This window comes from Humulus lupulus, chromosome 2 (genome assembly GCF_963169125.1).
Source record: "Humulus lupulus chromosome 2, drHumLupu1.1, whole genome shotgun sequence".
In the NCBI taxonomy this organism is placed as follows: Eukaryota; Viridiplantae; Streptophyta; class Magnoliopsida; order Rosales; family Cannabaceae; genus Humulus; species Humulus lupulus.
In genome coordinates, this window is record NC_084794.1 from 149,427,172 (window position 1) to 149,446,548 (window position 19,377).

The window sequence follows — 19,377 nt, forward strand, 5'->3', positions numbered from 1 at the left end:
TCCATTAAGTTCTATTTATAATCCAAGTCTCTTAAAACCCCTAATTATTAAACTTAAACTGTTAGTCTTTAAATCGAAGCCACTTGCTTAAGAATTTAAGCCACATACCAAATGGAATAAAATGTTGAACCCCTAGGCTAAATGACAGCAAATTTTGAACCAAAATTTATGAATTTGTATCCATTCAGCTCTATTTATAATCCAAGTCTCTTTAAACCACAATATTTTAAATTTAAACCCCTAAGCATTAAATTTAAACGCCTAAGCTTTAAATTTAATCCACTTACTTAAAATTTTAAACCACAATATAAATGGCATCAAATTTCGAACCACAATGCCAAATGGCATCACGGATTTTGATCAACAAGGCTAATTAGCTATTAATAAATTATCTATTATATTATATAATTAATTAAATATTTTTTATATATATAAATATTTTTTTAACTGAAAAATCTATTAACCAAAACAAAAATATATAATAAATTTATTAAACTAATAAAAACTACTTATTCAAGTAAAAAAACTTCTTATTAATTTTTTTTTTAATTTTTTTAAAGACAACTTTTATTTTTGAAATTAAAAACCCTAAAACTATAACTTACTTTCCCACTCTCTTTCTCTCCATATTTCTTTCTGCCGCCTATCTCCATATTTCTTTCTCTCCATATTTCTTTGAACTCCCTCAGTCGCACTCTCTCTCATTGATCGACAAAGGCTCGGTGGCTGCGAGGGTCTGGACGACGCAGAGGCTTAGGGGTTGTGAGGGGCTGGACCGACAGAGGCTTGGGGGTTGCGAGGGGCTGGACGACGCGAAGGCTTGGGGGTTGTGAGGGGCTAGACTGACAGAGGCTTGAGGGTTGCGAAGGGCTAGACGACGTGGAGGCTCAGGGGCTGGACGACGCAGGTGCTTGGGGGCTCATTGGGACTGGACGACTCAGAGGCTCGCTGACTCGTTGGGATAGACGATTTAGAGGCTCGGGGCCTGGATAATGCGGAGGTGTGTGCAGGTAAAATCTCTGTCTCGTTATCTCTCTTTCGTTTTCTTCTGCAAGTTGTGGGGTGATCTTGGAGAACCATTAGCACATGTGTATGTTTCTTATTTGTTTTAGATTTTGAATTTTGAGTTGCATCTCCTACTTGTTGTGTTTTAACACAAAAGTGCTTGAGATTGATTTTAGCAAGTGCTTCATATGTTGTCTGTTTAGTGGGTTTGAATTTTTGTGATGTTATCCGAATTTGGAAATCCAAAATTTCCATTAGTTCATTTGGAAATCCAAAGATCAATCATGATACATAAGAATTCGTAATGTATGGTCAAATTTTCAAGAATTATTCTAGCAATCTACTTTCTTTACTTCCAAATTACATTTTATGATATTTTCTAAGCAGAAGATGATAACTGTAAATTATATTAAACATAATTATGTTTAGGACAATTATATGTTATGAGCTCATTGATTACTTGTTGAATTATATGTATTGGAGAACTATATGTTCTGAGCATACGATCTGTCTCCACTTTATAATTACATATTAAAGCCCATTGCTTGCTTTTTTATGTCTTGGAGAATTATATGTTGTGAGCTTATTGCTTGCTTTTTTGATCACCCCTAATTTTTTTTTAGGCAATTCAATATTATATATATATGAGTTATTATAGATATAAATATATGTCTATTTGAAGATTATTCAATGTTTTGACATCATTGTTTTTGGTATTGTATTTTTTAGGTAATTTTGAAGAAATAATTTTTGTGTCTTATCTTGTGCAAATGGCTCCTAAAAAGAAATCAAAGGTATCTACTGAAGCTTCTACTTCTAGGGATAAAAATCCAAAGTTTAACTCAGATAAGTTTGTTAGTGAAGAAGCTGAGAAGAGATTTGATAGTATGCGAGCAAAGAAAGTATTGGGTGAACGAGGCATGGAGTTCGATTCTAGGCTAAAACATGATCCAATTTACAACAGTATTCTTGTTAATATTGAGCAGAAGGGGTGGAAGACTTTAGTTCAAGTACCTTATGGAGGAATAGTGTCAAAGAGCTTTTGAGGACCTAAAGCAGGCAGTGATTGATGACCCCGTATTGCAGTTGCCAGATCACACTAAGCCATTTGAAGTACACACGGATGCGTCAGACTATGCCGTAGGCGGTGTGCTAGTATAATAAGGTAACCCAGTAGCATATGAGAGCCGAAAGCTCAATGAGACCGAAAGGCGTGGTCCAAGAGAAGGAGATGACAGCAATAGTGCACTACTTGAGAACGTGGAGGCGGGTCACGATTTGTGGTCAAGACGGATAATGTGGCGACGAGTGACTTCCTGACCCAGAGGAAACTCACGCCAAAACAGGGACGATGGCAAGTTTGATTGATATGGTGCTAGAGTATAAGCTTGGACGGACCAACCAGGTCGCGGATGCCTTAAGTAGGAAGACAGAGCTGGCGGCATTTAAGTGTGAGGCAGTGGCAGCCACCAACAGGCTTGCAGACCTACCGCATCGTATTCGAGATGGGCTTGAAAAAGGACCCGCGAGAAGCCTTTTGCACCAAGCTAAGGAATGCAAAACTCGGCTTGGATCAAGGAAGGGCTCTTGGTCACAAAAGGGAATCGACTTTTTTTTCTTCCAAAACCTTTCTTTTTTCGGTATGCCGCTCCGCGAGCAAGGAGTGCCACGCACGAGCGGAGCGAAAACAAAGCAGGGGGAAATCCTTTGATTGCGTATTGAATATAGATCCATGTCTTTCTTCTTACACTAGCTAGGACAAAATTCTCACATGTCCGTTTCGTTATTACAACCTTATTTTTTGATGTCAAAGACCAGAAGCTACGCGCAAATTATCATTGGATCTCGGTTGTTCTTAACAGCGATGGCTATTCATTTAAGTCTTCGGGTAGCACCACTAGATCTTCAACAAGGTGGAAATTCTCGTATTCCGTATGTACATGTTCCTGCGGCTCGGATGAGTATTCTTGTTTATATCGCTACGGCTATAAGCACCTTATTTTTCCTATTAACAAAACATCCCCTTTTTCTTCGCTCTTCCGGAACCGGTACAGAAATGGGTGCTTTTTTTACGTTGTTTACCTTAGTTACTGGGGGGTTTCGGGGAAGACCTATGTGGGGCACCTTTTGGGTGTGGGATGCTCGTTTAACCTCTGTATTCATTTCGTTCCTTATTTACCTGGGTGCACTGCGTTTTCAAAAGCTTCCTGTCGAACTGGCTTCTATTTCAATCCGTGCTGGACCGATCGATATACCAATAATCAAGTCTTCAGTCAACTGGTGGAATACATCGCATCAACCTGGGAGCATTAGCCGATCTGGTACATCAATACATGTTCCTATGCCCATTCCAATCTTGTCTAACTTTGCTAACTCCCCCTTCTCAACCTGTATCTTGTTTGTTCTAGAAACACGTCTTCCTATTCCATCTTTTCCCGAATCTCCTTTAACGGACGAAATAGAAGCTCGAGAAGGAATACCAAAACCTAGTTCACTCGCTGAGTCTCTAAGCATCCATGGCTGAATGGTGAAAGTGCCCAGCCGGGTAAATTCGTAGGTTCGATTCCTGCTGGATGCACTTGGAACGTTCATTCCTTGTAAGGACAATCCTACATCTAAACCTTGTTCTTGCAGTTGGTTAGCTAGTGTCATAGTCCTTCGGTTTCTTTTTCTTTTTCTTAGCCTTAGGCTTCTTAGCATTTGACTTCTTCTTACTCATCTTTTTCTTTGCCTTGGTAGGAGGGTTTTCGTACAGAGTAGGTCGGGGCTCATCTAATACCCTTGGGTATTCAGTAATAGGGCGCACCACCGGTTCCTTAGGAAGCTTCTTAGCTTCAGACATCGTTTGAATTTTCTCATGCAGTGTAGCTATTTCAGACTCCAGAGTAGCAGCGGATCACTTTCTTGACCTTTAAAGGTATACGGATTTTTAAGCAAAGCATATTCATCCTGAAGACAATTCAATTCATATATGAGAATAGATATTTATTGACCATCGATGTCTATTACATCCTTAGGATGTGTGTCTACCCAAACATTGTTATTATCATAGACAGGGTCCCTTTTGTTACCCACCTTAGTTCCAAGGTTTACTTGGAAATCCTTTTTGGCAATGTTTAGGGTATGCCAATCAATTCTGAAGTTCGATTCCACGGTTATCTGCTTAGTCCGAGACAGATCAGCGTATTGTGATATAAACCATGCAATATTGCCCACCATTTCCATTAGATTAATTATCCCAGGCCTTAAAGAAGGTATTGATTAGTGAGGCTAACGCACCGCATTCTTTTCTTTCCAATCCCAATGGAACATGTACCTATTCTTCTTATTCATCCCCATTTGTATGTTCCTCATTACTCTTCTGTTACCAAGCCACATCCATAAAGATAATGGAAGAGAGCTTCCCAAACCATAATACGAAGCATCAGAAGCATTCCAACCATTCCATCCCTGCGAAAATTGAAGATTTCCCTCCATCAATTCAGTCACCCGCATTCATATCATAATCCGGAGGTCCGCTACAAAGAACCTTCCCAGCTTATTGGCTAAACTCTTCCCCTGGAACAAATGCACTATCAAGCCCATCCTCTTCCTGGGAATACCATAACTCGAATATATTGAGATTTTGAAAATGGAAAAGAAATAAAGGCTTGTGCGATCACACAGCTGGACCAGACTCCATCGTATAGGGGCTATGCTGCCTTCAAGCTTTCCTCCTCCTTAGTTAAGGACGGGTCATAGCTGGAGGTAGGAATACTAGATTGTAGGTGTCGTGATAACCATAGCATGTCTAAGTCGGAGATTCTCAACTTTAGAGACCTGAGGAAGAGGCTCGAGAGACCAATACACATCCACATGGGTTGCATAGAAAAGGGACGACCGATAGCAGTCCGTAGCGAGGAAAGATGAAGGAAGTGAAAAGCAGCGGGACTGCGAGCTGTTGGAAGGTGTTCAGTCTACGAGAGGTTATATGACCAGGTCCTTTCCCGCAAAGTGGATTGAACTACTATAGCTTAGCTTATGGTGAGTCTAACTCGCGCAAAAAAGGAATGAATCTGGTAGCTTTATAGTATTTGCTCTATCAATAGGTAGTGCAGGTGGTCTGATGATGGTATAGCCCTTCTGGGCGGTCATTCCCCCCAAGTAGAGATGTTCGTGTTCGTTCGCTTTTTGTCTTTCTAAGAGAAGGAAGGAGTTTCATGTATGGCAAAAAGGCTTTTGACAAACACAATGAAAGCAGTCGAGACTCTCTTTCTGTCAAATAAGCTCTTTTCATAATCCAAGTCTTTCTTAAACCTCAATGTTCTACATTTAAACCCATAAGCTTTAAGTTTAAACCACTTGACAAAAAGTGTTGAACCCCACGGCTAAATGGCATCAAATTCAAGGCTAAATGACATCAAATTTAATCCAAGATTTCTAATTTGTTATCAATTAAGCTCCTTTTGTAATCCAAGTATCTTTTTAACCCCAATGTTTTTCATTTAAACCCCTAAGCTTTAAGTTTAAACCACTTTGCCTAAAAATGTTGAAGCACAAGGCTAAATGGCTTTAAATTTTGAACCATAATTTATAAAAAAAAAAAAAAAAATCCAATAAGCTCTAATTATAATTCAAGTTTATTTTAAACCACAATGTCTTAAATTTAAACCAGTAAGCTTTAAATTGAAACCCCTAAGCTTTAAATTTAAACCACATGCTTAAAATTTTAAACCGCAAGGCTTAAATGACTTAAACTACGAACCATTAATCTTAAATAGCAATTAAAATTTAATCCACATGGTTTAAGTTTTAATCCTTTAGGCTTAAATCATAATAATTATAATCTAATTAACCATTTCATTCAAAGTTTAAATCCTTAGCCTTTAAATTTAAGTAAATAGGCTTAAATTTTAATCCAAGTTTCATTATTTGTCAAAATTTAGTGCTCATGTTCTGATTGGCAATGAAAAAAAAAATTATATTAATAGAAGTTACATGCTCTGTGCGCCGCGGCCCTATTTAAATGGTGCCGCGGCGCACAGAGAAAACATGTTCCAATCTGCCTTTTTTCCCTGGGCGCCGCGGCCCTAATGTTTCATAGTGTCTGTGAGCCGCAGCGCAACACCAAGCTTAAAGCCACAATATTTTCAATTTAAGCCACTTGTTTAAAATGTTAAACCACATTATAAATGGCATAAAATTTTGATCCCTAATGCCAAATGGCATCACGGACTTTGATTCACAAGGCTAATTGGCATCAAATTTAAACCAAAATTTATAAATTTTAATCCATTAAGTTCTATTTATAATCCAAGTCTCTTAAAACCCCTAATTATTAAACTTAAACTGTTAATCTTTAAATTGAAGCCACTTGCTTAAGAATTTAAGCCACAAACCAAATGGAATAAAATGTTTAACCCCTAGGCTAAATGACATCAAATTTTGAACCAAAATTTATGTATTTTTATACATAAATTTTTTGTTTCATTCTGAGCGCCGCGGCTCTAATGTCTCAAGGTTCTGTGCACCGCGGCGGGTAAAATGGCACTTGCCTAAACGCTTTATAATCCAAGTATCTTTAAACAACAAAGTTTTAAATTTAAACTGTTAAGCTTTAAATATAAACTACTTGCCTAAGAATTTAAACCACTAAGCTTTAAATTTAAACCACTTTCATAAAACTTTAAACCACAATGCAAATGGCTTCAAATTTTGAACCACATGGCTAAATTGAATCAAATTTTGAACCACAAGGCTAAATGGTATCAAATTTTTATCCATTAAGCTCTATTTATAATCCAACTTTATTTAACCAACTATGTTTTAAATTTAAAACCCTAAGCTTAAAATTTAAACCCCTATGTTTTAAATTTAAACACCTTGCCTAGAAATTTAAACGGCAAGCCTTAAATAAATAAGATTAACTGATAAATTTGTCATAATTTAAAGATGATAATCTATCATCTTTTATAACCTTTTTCTATCAAATTCATCTCTCACTAATATCAATTCCTATTTTTCATAAATTAAATAGATAATAATATAATAAAAAACAAATGTACTTTAATAAATGTATAAACATTCTTATCCACAAGTCCAGAACGCAACAAATATGTATAACATTGCATCTTTATAGTCTTTAGACTGCAACAGATAACAACAGTTTATGCTTTCATGCATAATGCACTGTTCTCAAGGACAATAATCAATCTCAATGATCATGATATGTATGCAATTCACAACTCAATGTTATCCTTATTTTAGAATTGGTTGGCTTTTACAATTCTTTCTATTATGTCCCAATATTCCGCAATTTCCACACTTGACTGTTCGAACATGCTTGGGAAATTCTCCTGTTGATGGAAATCTTTTTTTCTTGGGACGTCCTTGTTTTACTTTGAATTTTGGAGCTTTCATGCTATCTCCTATTATTTCATCTGGGACACTCCAATCATCTTTATCTGGAAGAGGATTAATTGATCCTGCATATGTCTCTTTCAAAACAGAATTTTTATACCAATTTGAGCAAAATTTGTACTTGTCCAAGTACTTGCTTTCAATTGTTGCAATAGCATGTGCACATGGAATTCCCTCTAGTTGAAATTCATTACATGTGCACATATGTTGTTCCAAGTCGACAACAAACACTCGATCACCATATGTGACACTAGATTTCATTGCATCAATTGCATCTACCTGTGAAACAATACAATTATTAAGCAATAAATTTAAAATCCTAACAAAAAGAAAATAAATGTAACTTTAATAACATACCTTCATTCGAAATGCCACATCAAGTTTGATTTCCATTTCATCATTTGCCCATTTTGTCACCTCAACAAATTGGTTAATTGCTGCTTCTTTTCTTGTTGAAAACCATCTTTGAAGCATCTCTCTTATAGCTTCTATTAACGACGTTATAGGCAATTCTCTCGCATGCACAATTGCTGCATTTATAGATTCGGCAATGTTACTTGTAAGAATGTTATACCTCTTCGTTGGAAAGAATGGCCGAGCCCATTTTTCTGGTTTTGCTTCCAAAAGATAAGTAGTCATTTCAGGGCTAATTTTCTGTAATTCAGCCATGGCAGAATAATATTCTTGAGCTGAGTACGCTCTTGAAGCAGTTTCAAATATGGCATGCACATGTAATCCCCTAAACTTAGTCCTTAGATTTTGCTTCAAATGATAAAGACAAACTCCATGATATACACCAGGATACACTTGTTCAACTGCATTTTTTATGCTTTTATGCCTGTCAGATACTATGCATAAGTTTTCTCATTCTCCTATTGCTTCTTTTAGTCTTGTAAAGAACCATATCCATGCATTGTCATTTTCTGAATCCCCAATTCCAAAGGCGAGAGGAAAAATTTGATTGTTTCCATCTTTAACACAAGCTGCATACAGTGTACCTCCACATTTCGTCTTTAAAAATGTTCCATCTACCACTATAACTGGTCTGCATTGCTTCCATCCATCTAATGAAGCCCCAAAAGCAATAAACATGTATTTAAACCTGTAAAATTTAATTAAAAAAACAACCAATTCCTAGAGATGTAAGATATGGATTGTAATCAGTAAAGCCTTTAATATAGGAATGCGAATCATTAATATTATTCATACCTGTTTTCTTCATCTTTACATACTCGTGTGATAGTTCCTGGGTTGGCCAACTGTAGCATATACAAATATGAAGGCAACAATGCATAACTTTCCTCATTTGACCCTTGAACATCATCAGCTGCAAGTGTTTTTGTTCTCCAAGCTTTATTGTATGTTACACCTACCCCATGTTCATCTCTCATGTCTCTTATTATTTGCCTTGGTCGATAGGTTGATCCTGGGTCACGAAACTTCTCTTTGAAGTAACTACTGATGACTTTTGCACTTGCTTGTCTATTTTCAAAATTTCTGTGATTTAACGAGCATGTGTGGTGTTTATGGTATTTGATAACTCGAAAGTATTCTGATACTTTTGAGCTTCTTGCACGTACATACCAGCCACAATTCTCATCTATGCATTTTGCCCAAAATGCTTCTGAACATGATTTTTGAATTCTGTACTGAAAGTGTTTCTTGATGGCTATTTTCGCAAGTGTATGTTTTAGATCAGTCTTATTCTTGAAAACATAATTGAGTCTTATGTCTTCAATCTCCATATTCGGCAACACATGGAGAGGTGATTGAGCTTCTTGCCCGTGTTCTGTAAATTTGTTGGATTCTTGTGTTGAGGCGCTCTTCATTTTGCTAGTGCTTGCAGTATTTGTATTGGGGTCTGTGAGAGTCAAACTTTGACTTGTTGCATTGCTTGCTAAAGCAGATGGAATGCTAGCTTCTCTTGGCAAAGAAATGGTTTGATTTCTCTGTTCTACTTCAACGATGAGAGGACATTTTTTCAACTCTTCCACAGTCTTGTTCAAGTTTAGATAAACTTGTAAATTCTCATCACTTTCTATCTTCATTCCTTTGCTTGTATCCATATTTGCATCAAAAATCAAGTTTGTTGAAATCAATCTTTCATTCAATCTGAGCTCTTTGTATATCTTGTTTACCAATTCCTCATACTTGATATCCTTTTCCACCATCAATATTTTCACTTCATGATCAATGTATTTGTTGTTTGCATTCCATCTTCCGTTAAAAACTACAAATAACATTATCTTATCCATTCCCTGCAATAAAAAATAACACAACCATGAGAGCTTATTGCTTTATCTTGGATAGAAATTAAAAAAAAAAAATCAATTCAATATACTTTTTCCCTTAACTTCACTCATCTCAAGGCAAACACAATTTTTGCAAAACTAAGTGTCAATAATATTTGTGACTCAATAAGAAGAATCAAAGTAATGCAAAAGATGTTTTATCGTGAAGATGAAGATAATAATGTTATTTTACAACAAAATTTAAACCTCAAACATTCAATGGCTAAAAATTTAAACTAATACTTTCTTAATTTACAACATTGTTCTTAAAATTAGGATTCAATGTGCTGAACAACAAAAACATATTTTTTAGGATGCTGGAAATAAACTTAAAATATGAACAACTAAACTTAAATGGCATCAAAATTTAATCCACAAGGTTTAAGTTTTATTCATTTAGGCTTAAATTATAAACATACTCTATTTTAACCTATATAATGTAATGTATGAATCTAATATAAAATTTTTATAATTTTAAACCAAATGTCTTAAAACTTAAACCACTATTTATAAATCTAAACCACAAGACTTAAATGACATCATATTTAAACTACAATTTATAATTTTTTATTCATTTAAGCTTAAATTGTAAACCAACTATCTTTAAACCCCTAAGTTTGAAATTTAATCCATTAAGCTTTAAATTTAAACCACAATGCTTAAAATTTAAACCACTTGCTTTAAAATTTAAACCGCAAGCCTTAAATGGCTTAGATCAAATGTTTCATGGCATTTTGTTTGGTAAATTGTAGACACCCCAGCTAAGTTTGAAAAGTTCAGCTACTTGGCTAAAATCAAAGCTTGAAGGTTCCAAGAAAGAATTGAAGGCTAAAGAAAATTATTTGAGCAAGCTGGAAAGGAGCTATGAAAAATTTAATGACTTGCTTGTTGCATAGACAAACATACTAAAATCAAAAATTGAGAAATACTGAAGATAAAATAATTCTTGCCAATTCAAAAACCTTTACTTTGGGTGATAAGGTTAGATTGCTTGTTCACCTACAATGTGCAATAACATATGCCAAAGCTAGTAAAGACAAACAAATCCTTCTGTATTCTACAATAGCTGAGCAGTGAGGGCAAAGAAGCCAGACAAAGGAGTTTTCATTGGAGGGGCGGGAGATTCTACCACTGGAGCATTTCTGTGAGAAGTGTCGGAAGGCATTGAAGAATCAAGAAAGTAAAAGAATCAAGGGAAAGCTGAAGAAGAGGATTAATGTTTTTGGCTCATAGCATTTTAAAGAATAGAAAGTGTTTGATAAAAGCTCTGATCAAGTAATGGATTGAGCTTTTGAGCTTTGTATAATATCTTTATCCAAACCCAGCAAAATGTAAACAAAACAAACTCAGAATAATACACCAAAACAATTTTTTAACAGCTTTTTCCAAACACAGTTGTTCATTTATGTAAACAGTTATATAAAAACAAACTCTAAATTAATTTAACAGAACCTTAGTATAATATCTAACATAATCATGCCAATCAACGAAAGCTTTCTTTGAGTTCAAGCTACAGACTTTCAACTTTAATGTCAGAATAAAATCTAATTTATATGTATGATTGTACAGTTCAAAAAAATTTTAAAAAAATTAAATTTGTTTGTTTGTCAAGGAGTAGCTGTCGAACATGAAAAACTTACTCAAGGCCAAAGACAAATAATTGAGTTTCATTTGTATTGAATTTTATAAATATATGGTGATGATGGTATGATGACAATTGTATTCATTATGTATAAGAGAGATATATATCACAGACATTTTCACAAACACATGGCATACATCACAGTATATACGGTAAGAATTTATTTCGAATAAAGATGCAACAAAGCATACATTAACAAAGGCTATGAATCTATAATAATCATTTATATATTACTGAAATATAAACATATATTAAGCATAGTTCACGTGAAAAATTAACGAATCAAACTTCAAACAGCTCTTATGTCAATATCTCAGTAAAAAAAAAATCCTATTCCTATAACTATACCAGCAGTGGAGGCACGGTGGAGGTGTGGTGGCAGAACCGTGGTTGTAGAACGTCGTAGAAGGTTATGGTGTCAATGACTCTATTGATGACAATGGCAAAGCTGCGGTGGACGTGTGGTGGCGTTGTGGTGGAGTTGTGCTGGTTTCGTGGTGGAGTTGTGGTGGTACAGTGCTGATCATGGAGGCTAGGATTGATTGGCAAGGTGTTAGAGAAAATGGTAATGGTCAAGGGCATTTTTGGAAGTGTGGGGGAAAAAATGGGTAGAATTAAACAAAATATAATTAGAGGGTAATTTTAGTTAACTAATCATATAAGTGGCTAGTTTTCAACAAATCCCGTGAAAGAAAGTAAATGTCCATATTTTTAATTTTGTAGTAAAATAGCCCAATCATCTCATTAATATCACATATTACCAAATATGCCTTTTAACAAATTACTATTTTATTCTAAATATTTTAATATTATGCTATGTGTATATTAGTTTTGTTTAATTAGTTTTTATTTTAAAGTTATTTTGATTTTTTTTTCGTTTTTTATGGGTTGTTGAATAATATACCATACCACAAAGTATATATACTGAGTTGAAAAATAATATACCATCAAAACATACAAAATTATTACTCAAAAATGTATATACTATGCTGACAAAGTTATATACTACAATTAAAATGTATATACCATGATACAAAATTATATACTACCACTATGTATAATAAAATAGAAACTAAATATCACAAAAAAAAAAATTATATACCATACCACAAAAAACATATACATTAATTGGAAAATAATATACCAACAACCTATAAAAAACTTAAAAAATCAATATAACTTTAAAATAAAAATTAATTAAACAAAACTAATATACATATACCACTATATTAAAGTCATACAGTCCTAAATAAATAAATAAATTATAAAAATGACATTTTAGGTAATCAACAATGTAAAAGAGTTATTTCTCTACAATTTTAAAAATGAGGACATTAGTTTTTTTTTTTTTTTTTTGAAAGAAATGAAAATTTCATTAAAAGGCAACTGCCTAAAACCAGAGTCAAGGACTCATACATCTTGGGAGACCAGGCCACCAAATCATAGCGTTGTCAATGGAGAGAGCCAACTTGGCCAGATCATGAGCTATGGAATTGGTTGACCGGAAACAATGATAAAACCCAATCACATCAAAATTATTACAAAGCGAGAAAATATATGCAATTTTAGGCAATTTACTATAATTTCTCTTATTTTAAATTAAGTGATCCACTAAAAGAATGAGCCTACAAGGCCCACGTGGGGAGCACGTGGAAAAAGTAGAAGAAAAGAAAAGGATGTCCTAATTTAGGGGGATCATCTTCTTTTCCCCTAGGATATGGAGCATAGACGTTCATGCCAGAAAAGAAAAAAAGGGAGTCGCCTGGTACAATTTGAGACCCAATTTTGGAGAGCTTAAACGTGAAGGAGAAGGAGGAAAGCAAAGGAAAAAAGCTAGACGTGCGACACAACCACTTAGAGACATCTCCTTGGCTTGACACTCTTACTTCTTCTCTTAGTTTTTCTTTAATTTTTCCTCTAAATTTCTGAATATGGATGGTTATTATTTAGGTATTTTTGAGACTGTATCTATGAGCTAAACTGTAGATAGTTAGGATAATTTGAACTCTAATATGTGATTTTTGGTATTTTATTATTGATGCTAAATGAAATTTGATGTTTATTCATTCAAATATTTCTTATGATTAATGCTTGCTAATTATTGATCATCTTTAGTAAGTAACTAGGTTAATTTTCAATTCTGAAAAAAAAAATGTTGGAATTAATTGACACTCAATTTTAATGGTGCATGCTTGAATTCTTTGATTTCAATATTGTAGTAATATAGACATATTATTACCATGCATAGTCTTATTGAATTAATACTTGAATTGTATAGTTGAAATTGAATTAGCATAGACATATGTGGTTTAATTAAAGGATTAAAATCATAGTGACTTCAACGGAAGCCTATGAAATTAATTGGAATTCTTACTAATAGACAACCTGTTGTTGTAGCATCAATCCAGCATTGCCATTAGAATTTGCATATTAGGGGAATAATTATTCTAGCTTATCATCTCATTGATAACTCCATTTTAGTGTCATTTTAGAATGTGTTTTTGTGGTAATCTTGAGTTTTTATGTTTGTTTTGTGTAAGATTACATTTTTGTTTGTCTTTGTTGTAGGTCGGTACGTTGAATCGTGAGTTAAATGCTAAAAGAAGAGGAAACGGTGGAAAAATTGAGCTTTTGGTGATTGTTTGAGTCAAATTGGTCGCGACTCTAGCAAAGTCAGAGGCTGAAGGTTTGCTGAAAGGAATTAGAGTCGCGACTTGGTCAATAGAGTCGCGGCGCTAGAAGAATCAAAGGCAAAATCCAGGAGGTCCATGGAGAGGCGGGCCGCGACTTGGGTTTAGAGGGTCGCGGTGCTTGGAGGGCAAACCAGATTTTGATGAGCTTTAAAAAGACACGGGCTGCGACTTAGGAAAGGCCAAGTCGCGGCCCGTCTATGAAAAAAAGAAGAAATCGTATTTTTTTTAGTATAAATTCATATTTTAGGGTTTAATTAGGTTAAGGTGAGATTTTAATTACGAGTTTAGAGAATAAATTTGATTCTAAGATTAGTTTTTCTGCACTTTCATATTTTTTATTTCTTCTTCAAGTCTTTGAATTTTATGTTTATGAATAATTATTTTGTTTTTTTAGTCATGTCTAATATGAACTAAACACTTCTATCTAGAGTTTAATGTAGTCACTTGGAATTCTATTTAATCTTATTATGATGTTCTATTGATTCTTCTTCTTTATTCTAATCTATATAATGTTTACTTAGCTTGATTTATGAATTTGATTCAAAATTCGAAAGATGATAATTGAATATGTTATCGTTATATAGACATAGGTTACATATTGGACGAAAGTATATATATGGCTTGTGTGGTAATTAGATTTCTATGCTTAATGTCTGCTATATATTTAAGTTTATCACATTGATATAGAAAACATGCATATAGGTTAGATCTTATATCTTGAAAAAGAATAGGAATCATTTTTTTTTGTTAGCCTGCTATTAGAATAGGAAGAAATAAATTTAGAACTGATTAATAAAATTAATAGAATGAAAAGTTGATGAAGTTAATACCTTAGATTTTTAATTATTGAATCAATCTTTATTTTTGCACAGTTTATTTTAATTTTAAGTCTTAGTTTGAAAATCACTCTATTTTCAACAGCCAAATAGAAATTTAAAAGCATTTATTGGTAATTGGTTGATAGTCCTTGTGGAACGATAATTTATTTACTATCTATATTAATTTAATCGATTACGTATACTTGTGTATCATATTTTCACGATCACTCATCAATTGTTAACTCTTGCTACTACTTTCCCAAATTGTTTCTTTTATTTTTCTGCATTTAATTAGTTCTTAATTGCCTAGTCTTAGATTACAATTATTTTTATTTATTCTCGTAACCTCGAACAAATTGTTAGAATTAGTTTCACAATCAAACGTAAAAGCAGTCATTGTGGAGACGATATCTGGTACTTGCTACTGTATTACTTGTTGTTGACAGTGTACACTTGCACTTGGCTTTATTTTACGCAACACGTTTTTGGTGTCATTACCGGGGGACTGTTAAAAGCTCTTTATTGTGAAATTAATTATCTTGCAATTTGGTTTATTTTATTTTTTGTGCTTATTTGGGTGATCTTGTGCATTGACAAGTGTTATCTCTTTATGAACAAGAATAAAGACCCCATTGATATTGAACTACTCCCAATAGATCTTGAAATTGAGCATACATTCAGAGAAAGAAGAAGAGCACAGCGATTAGTTCAAGAGGAAGTAGTAGTGATGGATGGTTCAGATGGTGAACCACAAGCTCAAGGGGCACCTGCACCTAACAATGGTCAAAATGCAATGATTATGGTTGATGATAGGGACCAAGCCATTAGACAATAAATACAAGCAGTACAGTTTGAATTGAAGCAAGTCATGTTCCAAATGCTTCAAACTGTTGGATAGTTTAGTGGGATACCTACTGAAGATCCTCACCTTCATCTTCGTCTATTCATGAAGGTGAGTGATTCTTTCAAATTACCCGGGTTGCAGAGGATGTTTTGAGGTTGAAGCTATTTTCATACTCCTTGAAAAATAGAACACAAGCTCGATTGAACACTTTACCGCTAGCTTCTATGACTACTTGGCAACAGTTGGCAAAATGGTTTTTGATGAAGCATTTTCTGCCACTAAGAATGCCAAGCTCCGTAATGAGATCACTTATTTTCAGCAACTTGAAGAAGAATCTTTGTATGAGGCATGGGAGAGGTTCAAGGATTTGTTACGAAAATGCATTCATCATAGCATTCCTCATTGCATCCAGATGGAGACATTTTACAATTGTTTCAACGGTCAAACTAGAATGGTGGTAGATGCTTTGACGAATGAGGCTTTACTTGCAAAGTCTTATAACGAGGCCTATGATATTATTGATAGAATCTCCAACAACAATTATCAGTGGCCCACTATTAGAGCACTAGCAGGAAAAAATTTGTTGGCCTTCATGATGTTGATGTTATTACCTCATTGGCAGCCCAAGTGTCTTCAATCACAAACATGCTCAAGACTACGAGTATGAGTCAACCAATGGGGCAACAAAGGAGTCCTCCTATGGGTCAGTTTGAAAAAGTCTCTTGTGTATATTGTGTTGATGGTCACACCTATGGGTCAGTTTGAAGAATTCTCTTGTGTATATTAGGTGAATAATTATTCTAGTTTATATTAATTGTTAACTCTTGCTACTACTTTCCCAAATTGATTATTTTATTTTTCTGCATTTAATTAGTTCTTAATTGCCTAGTCTTAGATTACAATTATTTTTATTTATTCTCGTAACCTTGAACAAATTGTTAGAATTAGTTTCACAATCAAACGTAAAAGCAGTCATTGTGGAGACGATATCTGGTACTTGCTACTGTATTACTTGTTGTTGACAGTGTACACTTGCACTTGGCTTTATTTTACGCAACACGGTTTTGGTGTCGTTACCGGGGGACTGTTAAAAGTTCTTTATTGTGAAATTAATTATCTTGCAATTTGGTTTATTTTATTTTTTGTGCTTATTTGGGTGATCTTGTGCATTGACAAGTGTTATCTCTTTATGAACAAGAATAAAGACCCCATTGATATTGAACTACTCCCAATAGATCTTGAAATTGAGCATACATTCAGAGAAAGAAGAAGAGCACAGCGATTAGTTCAAGAGGAAGTAGTAGTGATGGATGGTTCAGATGGTGAACCACAAGCTCAAGAGGCACCTGCACCTAACAATGGTCAAAATGCAATGATTATGGTTGATGATAGGGACCAAGCCATTAGACAATAAATACAAGCAGTACAGTTTGAATTGAAGCAAGTCATGTTCCAAATGCTTCAAACTGTTGGATAGTTTAGTGGGATACCTACTGAAGATCCTCACCTTCATCTTCGTCTATTCATGAAGGTGAGTGATTCTTTCAAATTACCCGGGTTGCAGAGGATGTTTTGAGGTTGAAGCTATTTTCATACTCCTTGAAAAATAGAACACAAGCTCGATTGAACACTTTACCGCTAGCTTCTATGACTACTTGGCAACAGTTGGCAAAATGGTTTTTGATGAAGCATTTTCTGCCACTAAGAATGCCAAGCTCCGTAATGAGATCACTTATTTTCAGCAACTTGAAGAAGAATCTTTGTATGAGGCATGGGAGAGGTTCAAGGATTTGTTACGAAAATGCATTCATCATAGCATTCCTCATTGCATCCAGATGGAGACATTTTACAATTGTTTCAACGGTCAAACTAGAATGGTGGTAGATGCTTTGACGAATGAGGCTTTACTTGCAAAGTCTTATAACGAGGCCTATGATATTATTGATAGAATCTCCAACAACAATTATCAGTGGCCCACTATTAGAGCACTAGCAGGAAAAAATTTGTTGGCCTTCATGATGTTGATGTTATTACCTCATTGGCAGCCCAAGTGTCTTCAATCACAAACATGCTCAAGACTACGAGTATGAGTCAACCAATGGGGCAACAAAGGAGTCCTCCTATGGGTCAGTTTGAAAAAGTCTCTTGTGTATATTGTGTTGATGGTCACACCTATGGGTCAGTTTGAAGAATTCTCTTGTGTATATTAGGTGAATAATTATTCTAGTTTATATTAATTGTTAACTCTTGCTACTACTTTCCCAAATTGATTATTTTATTTTTCTGCATTTAATTAGTTCTTAATTGCCTAGTCTTAGATTACAATTATTTTTATTTATTCTCGTAACCTTGAACAAATTGTTAGAATTAGTTTCACAATCAAACGTAAAAGCAGTCATTGTGGAGACGATATCTGGTACTTGCTACTGTATTACTTGTTGTTGACAGTTGCACTTAGCTTTATTTTACACAACAAAAGCTCCCCTTCTTTTTAACCACAAATTTTCCTTGTAGTACTCCCATTTTAACACAAGTATTGTTTCTATTCTAATAAAAATAGCACAAATAGCTTTTTTTTCCTTCGGAATTATTGACTTTTCTGACTTAGGTAACAAGTGTTTCCCTGGAGAATTACAATTGTTGGAAAAATTCCCTTCTGTTATGTTTTGATTAAAAAATGAACAGAACTATGACCAGACAACTTAATATCAGTTAAGAAAAAAAATTCGGTAGTGTCTATAGTTCGGAAAGAAAACCAACAATACATGAGAATATCACAACACAGCTCTTTCTTTTTTTGGATGGAAGTAACATTAGATGTATCTTCAACAATTAAAATTCTTCAAGGGGAGATTTGAATCGCGAATAAATTAAAGAGGCAAACGTCATAAAGGTTAATCATTCAAGAGAAAAAAGCGATTTGTCCAAGAAAAAAAAAAAAGAGCAAAGGCATAGGCACTCTTCAGAACATTGTCTTGTGAGATTCAATGAGCTGTTAAAAAGAAACAGACGGTCATGTAGATCACAGCTTAATAGCACTATATTTGAGGGTTGGGACTTTGGGAAGAGCATTTTCCCAATAATTAAACAATAGGCATAGAGAAGACCTGTTAGTAGAAGCAAAATCATTGAAGAGCTGATATCAAATGATTGAACTTAAGCATATGGATCTGGTAAAAATACATTGCCAGTTCTGCAAAACGTAATTTATTAGTGTTTAAGAGGTAAAAAAGAAAATCAAGCATATCTTATCTAGAAATGACTATCAAAATAGATAGGCAGGAATTTGTGGCATTCAAGGTTAGAATTTCAACTTGAGAATGATGAGTTAATGAAGACTAAATAATGAGATCAAGCTCTTTGCTACATGTGTAAAAATCACAAGAGTTGATCAAAAGAATTGTCAATGTGGCTCTAGTTTTGGCAGAAAGGACAACTATCATGTATTAAACAAAGAATGGTGGAGTACATTATAGAAATATATATAAAAAGGAATACAACGCAAACATAATTTGCTTAACCCATGCTCGAGTAGCTCAACCTAAATCTTGATCAACTTACATTGCTGTCTCCATGTTATTTCTCTCGTGATACAGTCTTGAGCTTTTGACCTCGCAATCCGTTCCAAAAGGAGGCTGCATTCACTACTTTCTTCCCAGGAAGCTGAACTTCCAATACCTATTTA

The 19,377-nt window shown here is 34.4% G+C and overlaps 4 protein-coding genes, 1 long non-coding RNA gene and 2 other non-coding genes across 16 annotated transcripts in view; 2 read left to right on the top strand and 5 right to left on the bottom strand.

The window, feature by feature from the left end:
- Positions 1 to 2,038: 2,038 nt before the first annotated feature.
- On the top strand, positions 2,039 to 3,584 carry LOC133818617 (putative cytochrome c biosynthesis ccmC-like mitochondrial protein). The gene has a single exon (XM_062251606.1). It carries the CDS (start codon positions 2,777 to 2,779, stop codon positions 3,527 to 3,529), a length of 753 nt encoding a protein of 250 aa, XP_062107590.1. The 5' UTR covers positions 2,039 to 2,776; the 3' UTR covers positions 3,530 to 3,584.
- Positions 3,585 to 7,071: 3,487 nt separating this feature from the next.
- LOC133814838 (uncharacterized) lies at positions 7,072 to 8,073 on the bottom strand. Its single transcript, XM_062247748.1, has 3 exons — positions 7,762 to 8,073; positions 7,384 to 7,683; positions 7,072 to 7,131 (listed from the first exon to the last, which is right to left on the bottom strand). Exons 1-3 carry the CDS (start codon positions 8,071 to 8,073, stop codon positions 7,072 to 7,074), a joined length of 672 nt encoding a protein of 223 aa, XP_062103732.1.
- Positions 7,091 to 9,704, bottom strand: LOC133818618 (uncharacterized). Its single transcript, XM_062251607.1, has 3 exons — positions 8,614 to 9,704; positions 7,762 to 8,506; positions 7,091 to 7,683 (listed from the first exon to the last, which is right to left on the bottom strand). Exons 1-2 carry the CDS (start codon positions 9,657 to 9,659, stop codon positions 8,269 to 8,271), a joined length of 1,284 nt encoding a protein of 427 aa, XP_062107591.1. The 5' UTR covers positions 9,660 to 9,704; the 3' UTR covers positions 7,091 to 7,683; positions 7,762 to 8,268.
- A 3,279-nt stretch (positions 9,705 to 12,983) lies between these two features.
- Positions 12,984 to 14,525, top strand: LOC133816356 (uncharacterized). The gene is made up of 2 exons (XR_009885181.1): positions 12,984 to 13,287; positions 13,906 to 14,525. It is a non-coding gene; the product is annotated as an uncharacterized LOC133816356 (long non-coding RNA).
- Positions 14,526 to 15,981: 1,456 nt separating this feature from the next.
- LOC133820440 (small nucleolar RNA R71) lies at positions 15,982 to 16,088 on the bottom strand. Its single transcript, XR_009886850.1, has one exon. It is a non-coding gene; the product is annotated as a small nucleolar RNA R71 (small nucleolar RNA).
- Positions 16,089 to 17,404: 1,316 nt separating this feature from the next.
- LOC133820442 (small nucleolar RNA R71) lies at positions 17,405 to 17,511 on the bottom strand. The gene has a single exon (XR_009886851.1). It is a non-coding gene; the product is annotated as a small nucleolar RNA R71 (small nucleolar RNA).
- An 893-nt stretch (positions 17,512 to 18,404) lies between these two features.
- The window catches only part of LOC133818619 (uncharacterized), a 30,679-nt gene continuing 29,706 nt past the window's right edge, over positions 18,405 to 19,377 (bottom strand). For 5 of the 10 annotated variants that reach the window (XR_009885991.1, XR_009885987.1, XM_062251608.1 and 2 more), the window contains one exon: positions 19,029 to 19,370. Coding sequence is in view for 4 of the 10 variants with exons in the window: in XM_062251610.1 (XP_062107594.1) it covers positions 19,269 to 19,370 (102 nt within the window). In the remaining 6 variants the exon portion in view is untranslated. Of the gene's footprint in view, positions 18,886 to 19,028; positions 19,371 to 19,377 lie in introns of those variants that run through there. The other 5 variants (XR_009885989.1, XR_009885990.1, XR_009885988.1 and 2 more) reach the window with 3 other exon arrangements.

Bases quoted from the DNA above. Each gene is read 5' to 3' on its own strand.
- LOC133814838 (XM_062247748.1), bottom strand. From the start codon at position 8,073: ATGGCTGAATTACAGAAAATTAGCCCTGAAATGACTACTTATCTTTTG. The intron at 7,684-7,761 runs GTATGTTATTAA...ATTGTTTCACAG, and splicing joins ATGTGGCATTTCGAATGAAG to GTAGATGCAATTGATGCAAT. The intron at 7,132-7,383 runs GTAAAACAAGGA...TATCTGTTGCAG, and splicing joins TGAAAGCTCCAAAATTCAAA to TCTAAAGACTATAAAGATGC.
- LOC133818618 (XM_062251607.1), bottom strand. From the start codon at position 9,659: ATGGATAAGATAATGTTATTTGTAGTTTTTAACGGAAGATGGAATGCA. The intron at 8,507-8,613 runs GTATGAATAATA...TAAATTTTACAG, and splicing joins TGTAAAGATGAAGAAAACAG to GTTTAAATACATGTTTATTG.
- LOC133818617 (XM_062251606.1), top strand. From the start codon at position 2,777: ATGTCCGTTTCGTTATTACAACCTTATTTTTTGATGTCAAAGACCAGA.